The sequence below is a fragment of the Molothrus ater genome, chromosome 3 (assembly GCF_012460135.2).
Source record: "Molothrus ater isolate BHLD 08-10-18 breed brown headed cowbird chromosome 3, BPBGC_Mater_1.1, whole genome shotgun sequence".
Lineage (NCBI taxonomy): Eukaryota > Metazoa > Chordata > Aves > Passeriformes > Icteridae > Molothrus > Molothrus ater.
The window spans coordinates 60,165,511-60,177,675 of record NC_050480.2 but is presented as its reverse complement, the minus strand read 5'-3'; the positions used below and the strand labels follow the sequence as shown (position 1 = coordinate 60,177,675).

The window sequence follows — 12,165 nt, the reverse complement described above, 5'->3', positions numbered from 1 at the left end:
CTATGAACTAGTCAACAAACTCTCTTGCTCATAGTTTCTCTATCTTTACACCAACAATGCAGTCATAGAGCAGCAAAATATTGAAAATTCAGTTCACAGCTGCTCAATGGACTAGTAAGCTTTGTTTGCCTGTCCATTAAAATAAAAGGATCCAGAAAAAGACTCTGCTTGAACTTCACCCTTCTGTAGCACAAAACAGCAAGCTGCCACAATATGTGTAGAACAGCAGAGCTCAGTAACCCAGGACATGTTGAGGGCTCTCCAGCTGCTGAGCTCTCAATCCTATCCATGCCTCAAGAAATACACTTTTTTTCACTAGACACTGCTTCACAGTTGGCTTCTGTCTGACTATACCCTTACACATCCACATAATTTGAATTTATTCATAGGTTCGTGGATTCATTTTCACAGGAGAAAAATTCAGGTTTAAGTGAAGTGAAAGGCCAGAAGTCTCATCTATATGACATTTACATTACAGCTTTCCTTCCTGAGCTAAATCCATATGAAATCTATATTAAAACACAAATTTCACGACCTTTTGTCTCCCCTCTCTCAGTTATACATTTCATAAATGCTTACATTGGTCCTGTGCTGAAATTCATTTTGCGTCATGCAGGTGACACAAAAGTTATTTCCTTTCTGTACAAGGCAGAACTTAAATAAAGCACAACTGACCTTTCAGATCACAACAAATACTCAACTTTATTTGTACAGGAACATTTAAGTTTCACGCAAATCTAAGGATGTAATTTTCATATCTCTTTCAGGCACCTTAGAGGTTTACACAAGCCCTGTACCCACTCAAGCCACCAGCAAATGTGGTCCTCATCAGCTGCATGAGCATAGCAAATCCCTTTACAGATGCACAATGAACTAGCTGGCCCATGCTGCACGCTTTCTTTTTTTTATTTCCAATCCACACAAGTACACAACCATATGTATATCAAAACAACTGGGAGAAGGCAGAAACATGAGAATGCCTCTGGGTATAACAGGATGTGGTAATGAGCAGTCAGATATTCTACCTAAAAACCATAAAAAATGAAATTATCATGAAAGTAAAGCCTAAGATTTTTGTCAACGCATTTCCTCCCATCTCCAATACCTTTCACCATATACATACTCTCTTCTGAAATAGCTGTGTAGGCTTCCACCAAAATACCAGCCTAAACCAGAATGTGTTGATGTTTTACTTTTCAGAATTGTTTTGTTTCTTTTCTTTTTTTTCAGAGTAGTGGTTTAGCTTTATTCTTCAATGGGGAGGCATAAAAGTTTATCTACAATTTCTGTAAAGTGAAAAAATTATTTCTGCAATACTCTTCATTATAACAAAGTTGGCATTTGCAAAATTCTATAATTCTAAGGAACAGCTTTAAAGATTTAATCTAGTTTTTTTTTTTTTAGTCATGCTAGATGACAAGTGCAGCTAAGACTTCCCTCACTGCTGTTAATTTAGTTTACTTAGATTTCTAGATTTCTATAAAATCAGTTTTAAAAAATTAGCACACATCCAATCCAGGCACATTGTCCATCTGAGAGACCAGAAATAAGATGTCCATCTCAGCACATCAGTATTGTCCATAATAATTGAGACATTCTTCAAAATGCATCTGTAACCAGGAGGGTAACAGCCCTTACATTAAAAAAGTCCTTCATTAAGTGGCTCCCATCACACAGCCCATTACAAGCTCTCATGCCCTGACCTTGCATAGCCTCAGATTAATGTTGCTTTTAACAGGCAAAGCAAACAGGGTAAATAAACTGTCTTCTCTCTCTAGGGGTAAAACCATCAGTAAATGTATTATTAATGCAGATAAAATCCCCCTTTGCACATCTCCAGTGGTATAAGAAAGCACTATTATTTACTCCATCTACCGCAAAATTAAGTTATCCACACACAATGAATAATCCCCTAAAATAACTGGAAAATATCCATAGACAAAATTGGATTTCTGCTTAGGAGCATTCTCCAATTTCTATCTTGTATAGCATAATGTATAAACATAACATGTGAAAACATAATACATGCTATAAAGGGTTTATTTCAATACCTAGAAAATGTCTTTCTTAGATGGACCAAGACCACAAGCTAAATATTTGGACTTCATTTTTTGTCACCAGGTCTACAAAAATACAACACCTATTTACCAGCCCTGCCTCCCACAAAATGCAAATGTACAGATGCAGAACCATTTCCACTTATGGAACATCTCGGTAGTCTGGGACTATTTGACCTAGAATGATGGTCTGGAGAAAAGTCTGTGTTTTATTTAAGAGGTATTTAAAAATCCTGAATGGATTGGAAGGAGACCATTACTACTCAGCTTTGTACATGTCCTGTACATAAGTGCAAGTCCAAAAAATAAAAAAAAGAAGAGCTGCATTTCCCCATGTACCATAACAAAACCTGACACTGTTTTAGCCCAAAGCAGATACTAGAAGCCTTCAAGGAACCCACACACAGTAAGACAGAGACTGACAGGGCAAAACCATAGACTCCTTGAGAATATTAGAAATAAAGACTGTTTCTAGTTGAGGACATTCCTAAATGCCAAACAGCTGGGAAGTAGGAGAGCAGTCAGGGCACAAAATCAGTGCTTTTTTGTCACAACTTCTTGCCTAGGCAACTGCTAATGGCTACACTCAAAATCAGCAGATCTTTAGCTTGATCTAGAACAGCCACTTTTATGTGCTCTCAGAAAGCTAATCTTGGAAATCATGTGTTTTCCCAGGTCTTAATAAGTAATCCAAAGATTTTATCATGTACGTTGCAGTTCGGACATTTTACAACTTGGTATTTAAATCTGTACTCAAGCCCCTGCTTTAGGTGTTCACTTTGTTTTTAAATTAAATATTATGTACTGCATTTATTTTCCCATAACAGAAGATAAGTGGCTTTTGCCTCTGCTCAAAGCTTGAGAAATACAATGTAGGTGAGTCTAAAAAAAATCTGAAGATGCATTAGTTACTCAGAGGTAATTACACTTGCTTTACCAATAGCATTTGCTATTGCTACACTGATATAATGTTTTCCATTAGGAGAGGTTTTCATATTTTTATAGCACTCTGAAGCATGTGCCATTAGGTCTGAAATTTCCCATGATTCATCATCACTCTCCAAAGCACAACATTGATTTCAACTACCACACCCCTTGAATCAAAAGTAAAACATTGGCACTTGTCAATTTAGCACTTGCCACAACATTATTTGGGGAGTTTTGTTGTTTGGGGTTTTTTTTAATAAGTCTTTCTGAAGGTATTGAAGACTGAAAATTGTCATTTGAAAATAGAGTATAATCTTCTATAACTGCAATGATTCTTCGTGAATGTGGTGAAGTTAGAGCCCTGAAAGCTACATACTCACTGTAAGGGTATTATCTTGTTATCACAGTCGTAAACCAGTGCTCCTACTGAGACAAATCTATGCCTGGAGCCCCCCTTTATTGTATTCCAAAGAGATGTAAAAGACAAGGGCCCCAAACACTACAAAAACGTGTCCATGTAGAGGAGGTGTTGATCAGAGGTTTGTGCCTAGCAGAAGGACTACAGAGCCTGACAAGAAGACATGGAAAGAAAACAATCCCTCCTCCAGGACTTCAGTTTCTTAGCTGCTTAGTTTTCTGGATACTCCTTCCCTTCTCTGCTGTCACTGACAGAACAGGGAAAAAGTGGTCCCTAAGAGATTCCTAGCTTCTTCTACAGGTTTTAAAACACAGCTTTTTTCATAGTGAAAACTGCAGTAGTATTTGACCCATACTTTAATTACCACATCTAATTCTACTTGGGTAGCTTCCTCATGAGCAGTAATCGGGGTCATCAATGTTAAAATACTGCACAGCAGATGACTGCACAGTTAATTCCCTTCTGCTTTTGCTTGAACCTCTTGCTGTTCCATTTCCTGCAGATCCACCAGAAGAATTGGGCGCTCATTCTAAATCCATGTTACCTTTTCAGACTTAATTTAAAATCACGCTATTTTAAACACAAATGGACTTGAATATTTATGTATGGCATGCATCTTCAGAATCTGAAGACCCTGAACTTCTTAAGGGGAAGCTCATCAGATCAGAACAGATTTGAGGCTTAGTTTTAGTCCACATATCAGTCACCAAACATCAAGTTTGATACAAGAAGTCTAGCATTCTAACTAAGGGATGAAAAAAAAAAATAACCAGAGCTTCTTCTGTATCTCTTTTGGTCTATCTCTGAAAAATTCCTTTATTCTGATAGATTTTTTTGAGCAGCCACAATTTTGCATACAAATGCAAAAGAAACAAAAACCAAAACCAAAACAACTTGCTCTGAAATAATCCATGTGCTATGCTCAGAGAAAAATGAGTCTATAGCAGAACTGAAAAGAAATCATATGCCAGAGAGTACTGTGTCATTTAACTCTGAGAACTGCCTAAGGACAACAGGTATGTTATTTGGAATAAGCAAGAAGCTATCTTGTCATTTAGATTCATTCAAAATACAATTCCTCAAATTGCTCTTCTTCCTGTACAAGGTGTGCCAAAGGTCTAAAAATGCCAAATTTTTCCCAAAATGCCAAATTTTGTTTCCATCAAAATTAAGACACCTCCAACTTTTATAAAAAACAAGTACATTCTGAAAAATGCAAACTGAATAGTAACTAATTTCAGCCTTACTAGGGGAGATATTGTTTTGAACTCTCTTTAACATAAGTCCATCACAAATGTTGAGGTTTTTACATTTATTCTTGCTTATGCAAAACTGAAGCACCAAGAAGTCCATTAAATAAAGTGTGGGTCTTGCTCAATTAACCTATTTTGAAAGTTCTTGGGCATGGTTACACCTGCTTGTATCAGTGACTCCAAAGCAGGGGGAACCCACTATGTAGAAGCTAAGAAGTAAAATTATATAGATCAACCACTATTAATAATTCACAACAGTACACAAAACGCAGGGGAAGGAATGGTGCAGAGGTGAGGTTACTTCTGTGTGGCAACATTTCTCACTCCTTCTCCACACATCCCTCACTTCACAAAACCTTTTAGATACAAATAAAATAGCCATGACCTTTTTTCCTCCTCTGCATGATTAATTACTTAATGTATTATTAATTGGAAAATGTAGCTGAATTTCAAATGCTTTCATTCTCTCAGCATATCATGCTGTCTGGGAAGCGCCGATTAAGCTGTTCATCAAAGGTGAGCAGGCAAGGTCATGTAGGCTGTGCCTCTTCAGTTATTCATTACCTGTCCTAAATAGTAATTAACAACAGCAATATTTCCATAAATCAAGCTTTTCTGATTACCTTCAGATGATAGGAGGTTTGGGGGGGGGGGGGGGGAAGGGAAAGAAGGAATCAGAGTATGGGGTTTTTGCATGCATCCCTTTTTTCACCATTTTTTCTAGTGCCTACCTGAATAATTGAATCGATACATTGGCTGTCATATAAAACACAGCATTTTACTTCAAGCCAACAGGAATTCCACACGGAATTAGAGAGGAAATTATGCCTTCCTTTCTCCCTTCCCTATGCCTCACCCCAGTTTTTAAGAGGTATTTGGTCTAATTTCTCAATTACCAAGACTGCTATATTTATTACTTTTGTTCCTTTATATGATCTCCATCACCAAGGTTAAAGTGGGAATCTCAGACAGTGGCCTTGAGATCATATTCAATGAGGCTTTGAGTTTATAAAGAAATTTATCCTTCAGTATCTGTGAGGTTTCTCACCTTGAGGCATTTCAGGTGGCAAATAGTGAGGTTCTTGAGCACTGACATGCACCCAGTCGAAATCATCATACAGGTCTTGGTGGTAGTCACAGGGCCCAGGACCATCATCGAATGTGCATCCTCCTAGAGAAGAAATTTGTTATTAGTTTATTTGAAAGCAGAGACCTTCCAAGAGTCAAGCAGAGGGGTTTCTCTGGGGCCCACCTCAACTGCACTGCCCACGCAGCCTTGTACCACAGTTCACAGGCTTGCATTTACAAAGCTGAAACCTGCAAACAACTCACCCATCAGTGTTCCACTCTCTTTGGTAAAAACATTACTACTCCACACAACCAATTTCTCCCAAGAGCACCTTCTGTCAGAGCAAATCATAGCCTGAAGTCATTAATTCAAGTGAAACCTATCTCAGGGTCTGTGTGACAAAAAGCAACATGCTATCTCATCCACAGGGGAAACTGCAAATAATAGACCAAAAATCAAAGATGAAAAACAAAAACTCTGAAAGCAAAAACAGTCCAAACACTGACAACAAGGATAAATATTGTGCCCAAAACAGTCAGAAAAATTAATTAAAATTACTTAGAAAATAAATAATTGCTGCAGAATGAATTGGGTAATCTTGATTTACTAAATCAATTTAGCATAACATAGCAAGGCATTTTTTCAGGGTCACACAAAGAAAAAGTATGAAAACCTTACAACAAAAGTTGTGAGAAGTGACAGAGAGAAAGAAGAATGGAAAGAATGCAAATGATGGGAGGAAAAAAAAGACAGAATTCCCAGATAGCACGGTAATGTCTGCCCTGTCTCATTCAGTAAGTTTTTTATTCCATTCTTAACTCAAGGCCATTAAGTAGGCTCAGAAAAGAGAGAAGAAAGCATGACAATCTCAGAAAAAGATCAAGGTTTGAGAATGAAAAACAAAGGAATCAAAAGAGCCTGGTCAAAGAAAACGCAGAGCGTAAAGGCAAGAAAATACAGATGCCATGCATACAATTCCGCAGCAGCTGTTATCTCTATGTGTGGCACACAGCCCTAGAGTTTGCTCCTCCTACTCAAAAACAAAGGGCAATAGCAGGAGAGAGTGAAAGAGAAAACAGTGCCTTCATAATTACTTAGATGGTATTTTTTAATCTAGAAAAGTTATATAAGAATTAGGCTATAGACAATTTTTGAAAGTCAGGGGAGATATTTCTGCTCTTCTCCCTGTCCTCAGTAACTCAGGCACATTAATCCAAATAACAATGCTTATCACAACAAAAGTTCCTTTTGCTAAGATGCTCCTGGAATAACAGGGGTATTTGTATTGTCTTTGTTGTCTATCTTTTTAAATACAAAATATGGGACAAGTACTTCAAGAACAAGAAAAAACCCCTTATTACAATAGATTCCAGTGAGTGTTGCCTATGATGAGTCACCAGCCCAGCACAAACAGCCAACACCCTTCCAGGCCTGCCAGGGTCTCACCAGCTCACACTGCACTCAGGAGGTGAATGGGCTGGAGGTGGAAAAAGGGGCGATTGAGGACCACCAAGAGCTACAGCCTGTGCTCGTTCTGCCCTCTGTACAAGACATACACGCTGTGGAACTCAGAAAGACTAGAGAAAAAGGAAAGGAAGAATGTGCATGTATATCACCAAATTGAGAATGAAAATGTTTTTAACCCACCCAAAACAGCATATTCAAGTATTGCCATAGCAGACAGAATTTTCACAGAGTTCATACATAGGGAAGAGAAAGTTCCTTTTACTAAATTCAATAAGCAAATCTGCAGTGTGTCCCACACCAAGAGATCATGTTGCATCTTCAATTAGGGATAACTCAAATAGCTCCCACAAATCTGTAAAAGTATTTGTCATTTTGAATGACTGACAAAGCCAAATTTTAGATAATCCTACATCACCAAAACCCATTGCCAGATGGGTACCCAGGTACTCCCAGAATTATCTTTTAACCAGTGTTTCAGCTGGAAAGACAACACCAGGACAGAAATAAAATTCTACACTGCAGCAAAATTTGTGTTAAATCCTTGTACCGTAAATCCTTAAAACTTCATATGCATCTCTGTGTTAACAACACTTGCTCAAACATCACCCTGTGACAACATGATCAGAGCATCAACAGCAGCAACAAAAGCACCACAACATTTTATTGCCTGTACTAAGCTGGTTACTACATCAGTGTCACTGTCAAAGACTGCAAGACACGAGAGAAACATTTGTGTCTCAGTGAAATATTTATACTTTTCAATGCCCCAACTCCAGTGCCCTCTGTTACCAGTGAGACACTTTTCTAATTAACATCTATTATGATTAAGTCAAAAAGACTTCGAACATAAATCTTGCACTTTGATTTAACTTACACTTCTATGATCACTCTACAGCAAAAAAATGTACATTTCCTTCAACATTTTACTGATAAATGAATAGCAGTTTCCCTTAAAGGGAAGCTATCAGTCTGCTGTCCCAGCACCAAAATGACATATGGCTTTGAAGCACATGCCTGCAGGGCACCCATTACCCTTTTTAATGGTTTGAGTGCCCTCAGTATATAAATTTAAACTACCAATGAATCTTTTAGACTCATTTGGAAGATGAATGTCCTTAATTGCTTGTCTTTGTACCCACTATTAATTTTAGTTATCAGAGTTCTGATTAGCAATAACAACGCACCTGTTAATACACAGCAAGCAATCCCAACCTCCTTGTGGGCACATCATAGGTGCTGCGCCCACAGAACAAGCAAATGTGCATTTATCATATGCACATAAGCAAAGTTTATCAGGACAGATTATCAACCCCCTACAAAATCCACCCTGTAACAATTGGTTGAACCAATGACTTCCTCTTATGAAGCACACTGCCACCTTACCTCTTACCAATATACCGAGACATTTCAAGGCAAGTAAGCAGCCAATGCTGTAGTGTTTTATCTAGCACAACACAAGACAGGCCAAGCACTTCAAACCCCCTGCAGACTACTCCTTAAGACTTAAAACATGGGCAAATCAGACCTCTCCTTCTCTGTTTTAACAGTCAATTGCCTGCATGCTATTTTGATAACTCCAGGCAGTAAGAGACAAACCTAGTGCAACATGCTGTGTGGAAAACACAAGGAGAAGAGGTGGTGGGTGGCTGAAACCTGCTGTAATGTTTCTTTTCCCAGCCATTTGTTCAAAACTGTCTACATTTGAATCAAATCTTAAACCACTCAAACATAACAACAAACATCTGACAAAAGTACACAGTAGGTCAGGACTTATTAGCACCCTAATTCAGCTACTGGGCCACTGTCCATAATAATGTAACAGCATTGCTCAGGGAAGATAATGGATCAGCATGATGGATATGCACTACCTTCCAATGAAGTTCAGCAGCTGAACTCAAGTACCCATTCATATTTGTTGCCTAACATTTTGACAACAAGCCTGCTAATATCCTACAAACAAGTCAAATCTCCTACTAAGCCATTTTTAATTTCCCCCAAAACTCAATAAAACAATACTATCAACCACTGTCCCAATACCTATGACCACCACATTCCTTTAGCTACCACTGATGAATAACTTTTAAAATTTTTCTTCAATACTACCCCACCACTGGAATTTGCCCATAGCTATCGATACACACATCCTGCCACAGTGCTTTGTACACCTCTCAATCTCTGGGCTGGAAACACAGTGCTGACATTCAAATGCTCTTGGATCTTGCAGTACCTAAATCCACATTTACCTTAGATTTTGATTATGCCTCTGAAGAAAATGGCAGCAGCAGCAGTGATCAAGAGTAATACACCAGACCGGTCTGACACCAGCAACCTGATGAGGGCCAAAGGACTGGGATGCAAGGCATTACTATCTCAGTACTATCTCCTCATTTCAAACAACACTGCCATCAGGACACGGCCCAGAAGAGCTGGATGGGACAGCATCAACCAGAGCCAAGAAGTGCCACACCTGCAGTGGTGGCAGCAGCCATCAATTCATTCTCAACAATCAAAGACAAACAAAAAGAAAAAAGCATCAGAAACAAACACCCCACCAACAGCTGGAATAGAAAACTAAGACAGAATTTTAAGTGTCGATGATTATTTTGTCAAACTACTAACTGTATTTTGGATCAATCAAATTTGTTCAGTAGCTTGTGAAGTATTTGGGAAACATTTACATTTGACGGAAATCAAGCAAAACAACAATTCACTGTATCCATTATCTTTTCTCATAAGCTGCACTAGGTTATCAACTTCAGTTTAAACAGACCGAGAACTCACACACTCCCCTTCAACGTCCTTCTAAAAGATACACAATAAATCATACTAGCCTCAAAACATTTCCTGCCTACATGTCCATTTTCATTCATGAAAGATAAAGAATCTTAAATGTTCATTATAAAAAGAAAGATTAATATCCCACACTGAACTCTCAGAAAATAAAGTTCTGCTTAATAACAAGGTCATCAAGATTAACCTAAATTTAATCTCAAAATTAATCATAAAATCCCCCAAATTAACCACAATTTAATGAAGATTTAATAAAGATCATTTAGTCAAGAATTTACACATCATCTATTGTGGGGGCTTGACCCTGGCTCACCAAAGCTGCTCTATCAGTTCCCTCCTCAGGGGACAGAAAAATATTTTGAAGGACCTTTGGGTCACGCAACAATTACCATTGTGGGCAAACCACCTTCAACTTAATTTATCAGCAATCAAATTTGAGCAGTGTAATGAAAAATAATATCAAATCTTAAAAAATCTTTTGTCACACAGAAAATTTTTCCCTTTAAATCTGTTCTCCCAGAGGCGCTACCTACAGTCTCTGACAGGCTCAGCCAGGGTCTTCCTTGGAGCCTGGCACTGGCTCTATCAGACACAGAGGAAGCTTCTGGCAGTTCTTCACAGAAGCCACCCTTGTCTTCATAGAACCCCTCAGCCACCCAGCTTTGCCATACAAACCCAAAATACCTATAAAAAGCTATTTTAAATTACTTATTTACATTTAAAGATAAATTACATATTTTTTAAAATATAATAATAATTCCTTAGTAGCAACACTTAGTACTGACATTACCCTGTGATTTTGTATAGTAGAGGCCTTTGAGTCCTAGCAGAATGCATATATTGTATTTGAATATCTGTAGAGAGGCTTTGCCCTGGGAAGTCCTGGTTGTCCTTGATGGGCTGCAGCTGCGATGTCCTTAATTGGGCTGCAGCTGTAATCAATGAAGATAACTGAGATAAAAGGGGGTGGGTTAGCCAGTCAGGGAGAGCCTTGGTGGGGTCTGGCCTGGGAGAGAACAGCATGCAGAAGAAGAGTCTGTGCTGTGAAGATCTGCAGCCATGAGAATACACCAAGGAGGTATGGACTTTACAAATCTGATAACAACACTATGGGACTCTAGAAATAATAGAACACCAAGAATTGGTGACTCTGATGTGATAGTTGGTAGAAGATAAGACAGCCGCGAGCTGCGGATGTTTGGTAGAAGATAAGACAGCCAAGAGCTGCGAGAGAACATAGCCTTTGGGTCAAGGAGTTGTGAAAGAGTATGGCCTTTGAGCAAGGAGCTATGTGTGTTGTACATGGCCTTTGAGTTATGGGGAAATAGCTGTGTTGTACTTAAGTATTGTACTTGAATATCTGTACAACTGTTAACAAGTAAAAGAAAAGGGGGAAATATAGTAGAATTGGCCTTTGAGTCCTAGCAAAATGCATGTATTGTACTTGAATATCTGTATAGAGGCTTTGCCCTGGGAGGTCCCGGTTGTCCTTGATGGGCTGCAGCTGTGATGTCCTTAATTGGGCTGCAGCTGTGACCAATGAAGATAGCTGGGATAAAAGGGGGTGGGTTAGCCAGTCAGGGAGAGCCCTTCAGGGAGCCCTGAACTGAGAAAGAACAACATGCAGAAGAAGGAGTCTGTGCTGTGAAGATCTGCAGCCATAAGAACACACCAAGGAGGTATGGGACTTTAGAGATCTGATAACAGTATGGTACTCTAGAAATAGAACAACAACAATTTTGATTTATCCTACATCCTTTATAACAATCTAGGAAAGAAGACCTAAACAGACCTTTTCTTCACCAGGTTAAAATATAAATAAGCTTCAGACTAGAAGAAGCGCATGTTAATAACTGCCACTGATAAAGGATGTCCATTTACTGTGGACTCCCAGCTCATCAGCTCAGGATAAAAAGAAAAACTGATTCAGAATTAGAATAACTGATCTTTATCTAACAATTCCAAAGTTCTCACTGCAGTCCCTAGAGATTATGTCACTTCTACTATTTAGAGTAGAAACATTCAGTTGTACAACAACATTAAATTAAAGATGCTTATAACATGTATTATGAATAGCATTATAGGGATGGTGCACTGGAGATCTACTGATTTAGAGGTAAAAGATACTATTCCCTAATAGCATGCAGAAAGTATGTATGCCCATTTTAATATTTAGATTTTAGA

General features: G+C 38.5%; 1 protein-coding gene across 13 annotated transcripts in view; it reads right to left on the bottom strand.

The window, feature by feature from the left end:
* The window catches only part of PTPRK (protein tyrosine phosphatase receptor type K), a 380,751-nt gene that overhangs the window by 290,622 nt on the left and 77,964 nt on the right, over positions 1-12,165 (bottom strand). For all 13 annotated transcript variants that reach the window (XM_036404523.1, XM_036404525.1, XM_054514201.1 and 10 more), the window contains exon 2: positions 5,704-5,826. In XM_036404523.1, the coding sequence (XP_036260416.1) occupies positions 5,704-5,826 (123 nt within the window). The remainder of the gene's footprint in view (positions 1-5,703; positions 5,827-12,165) is intronic.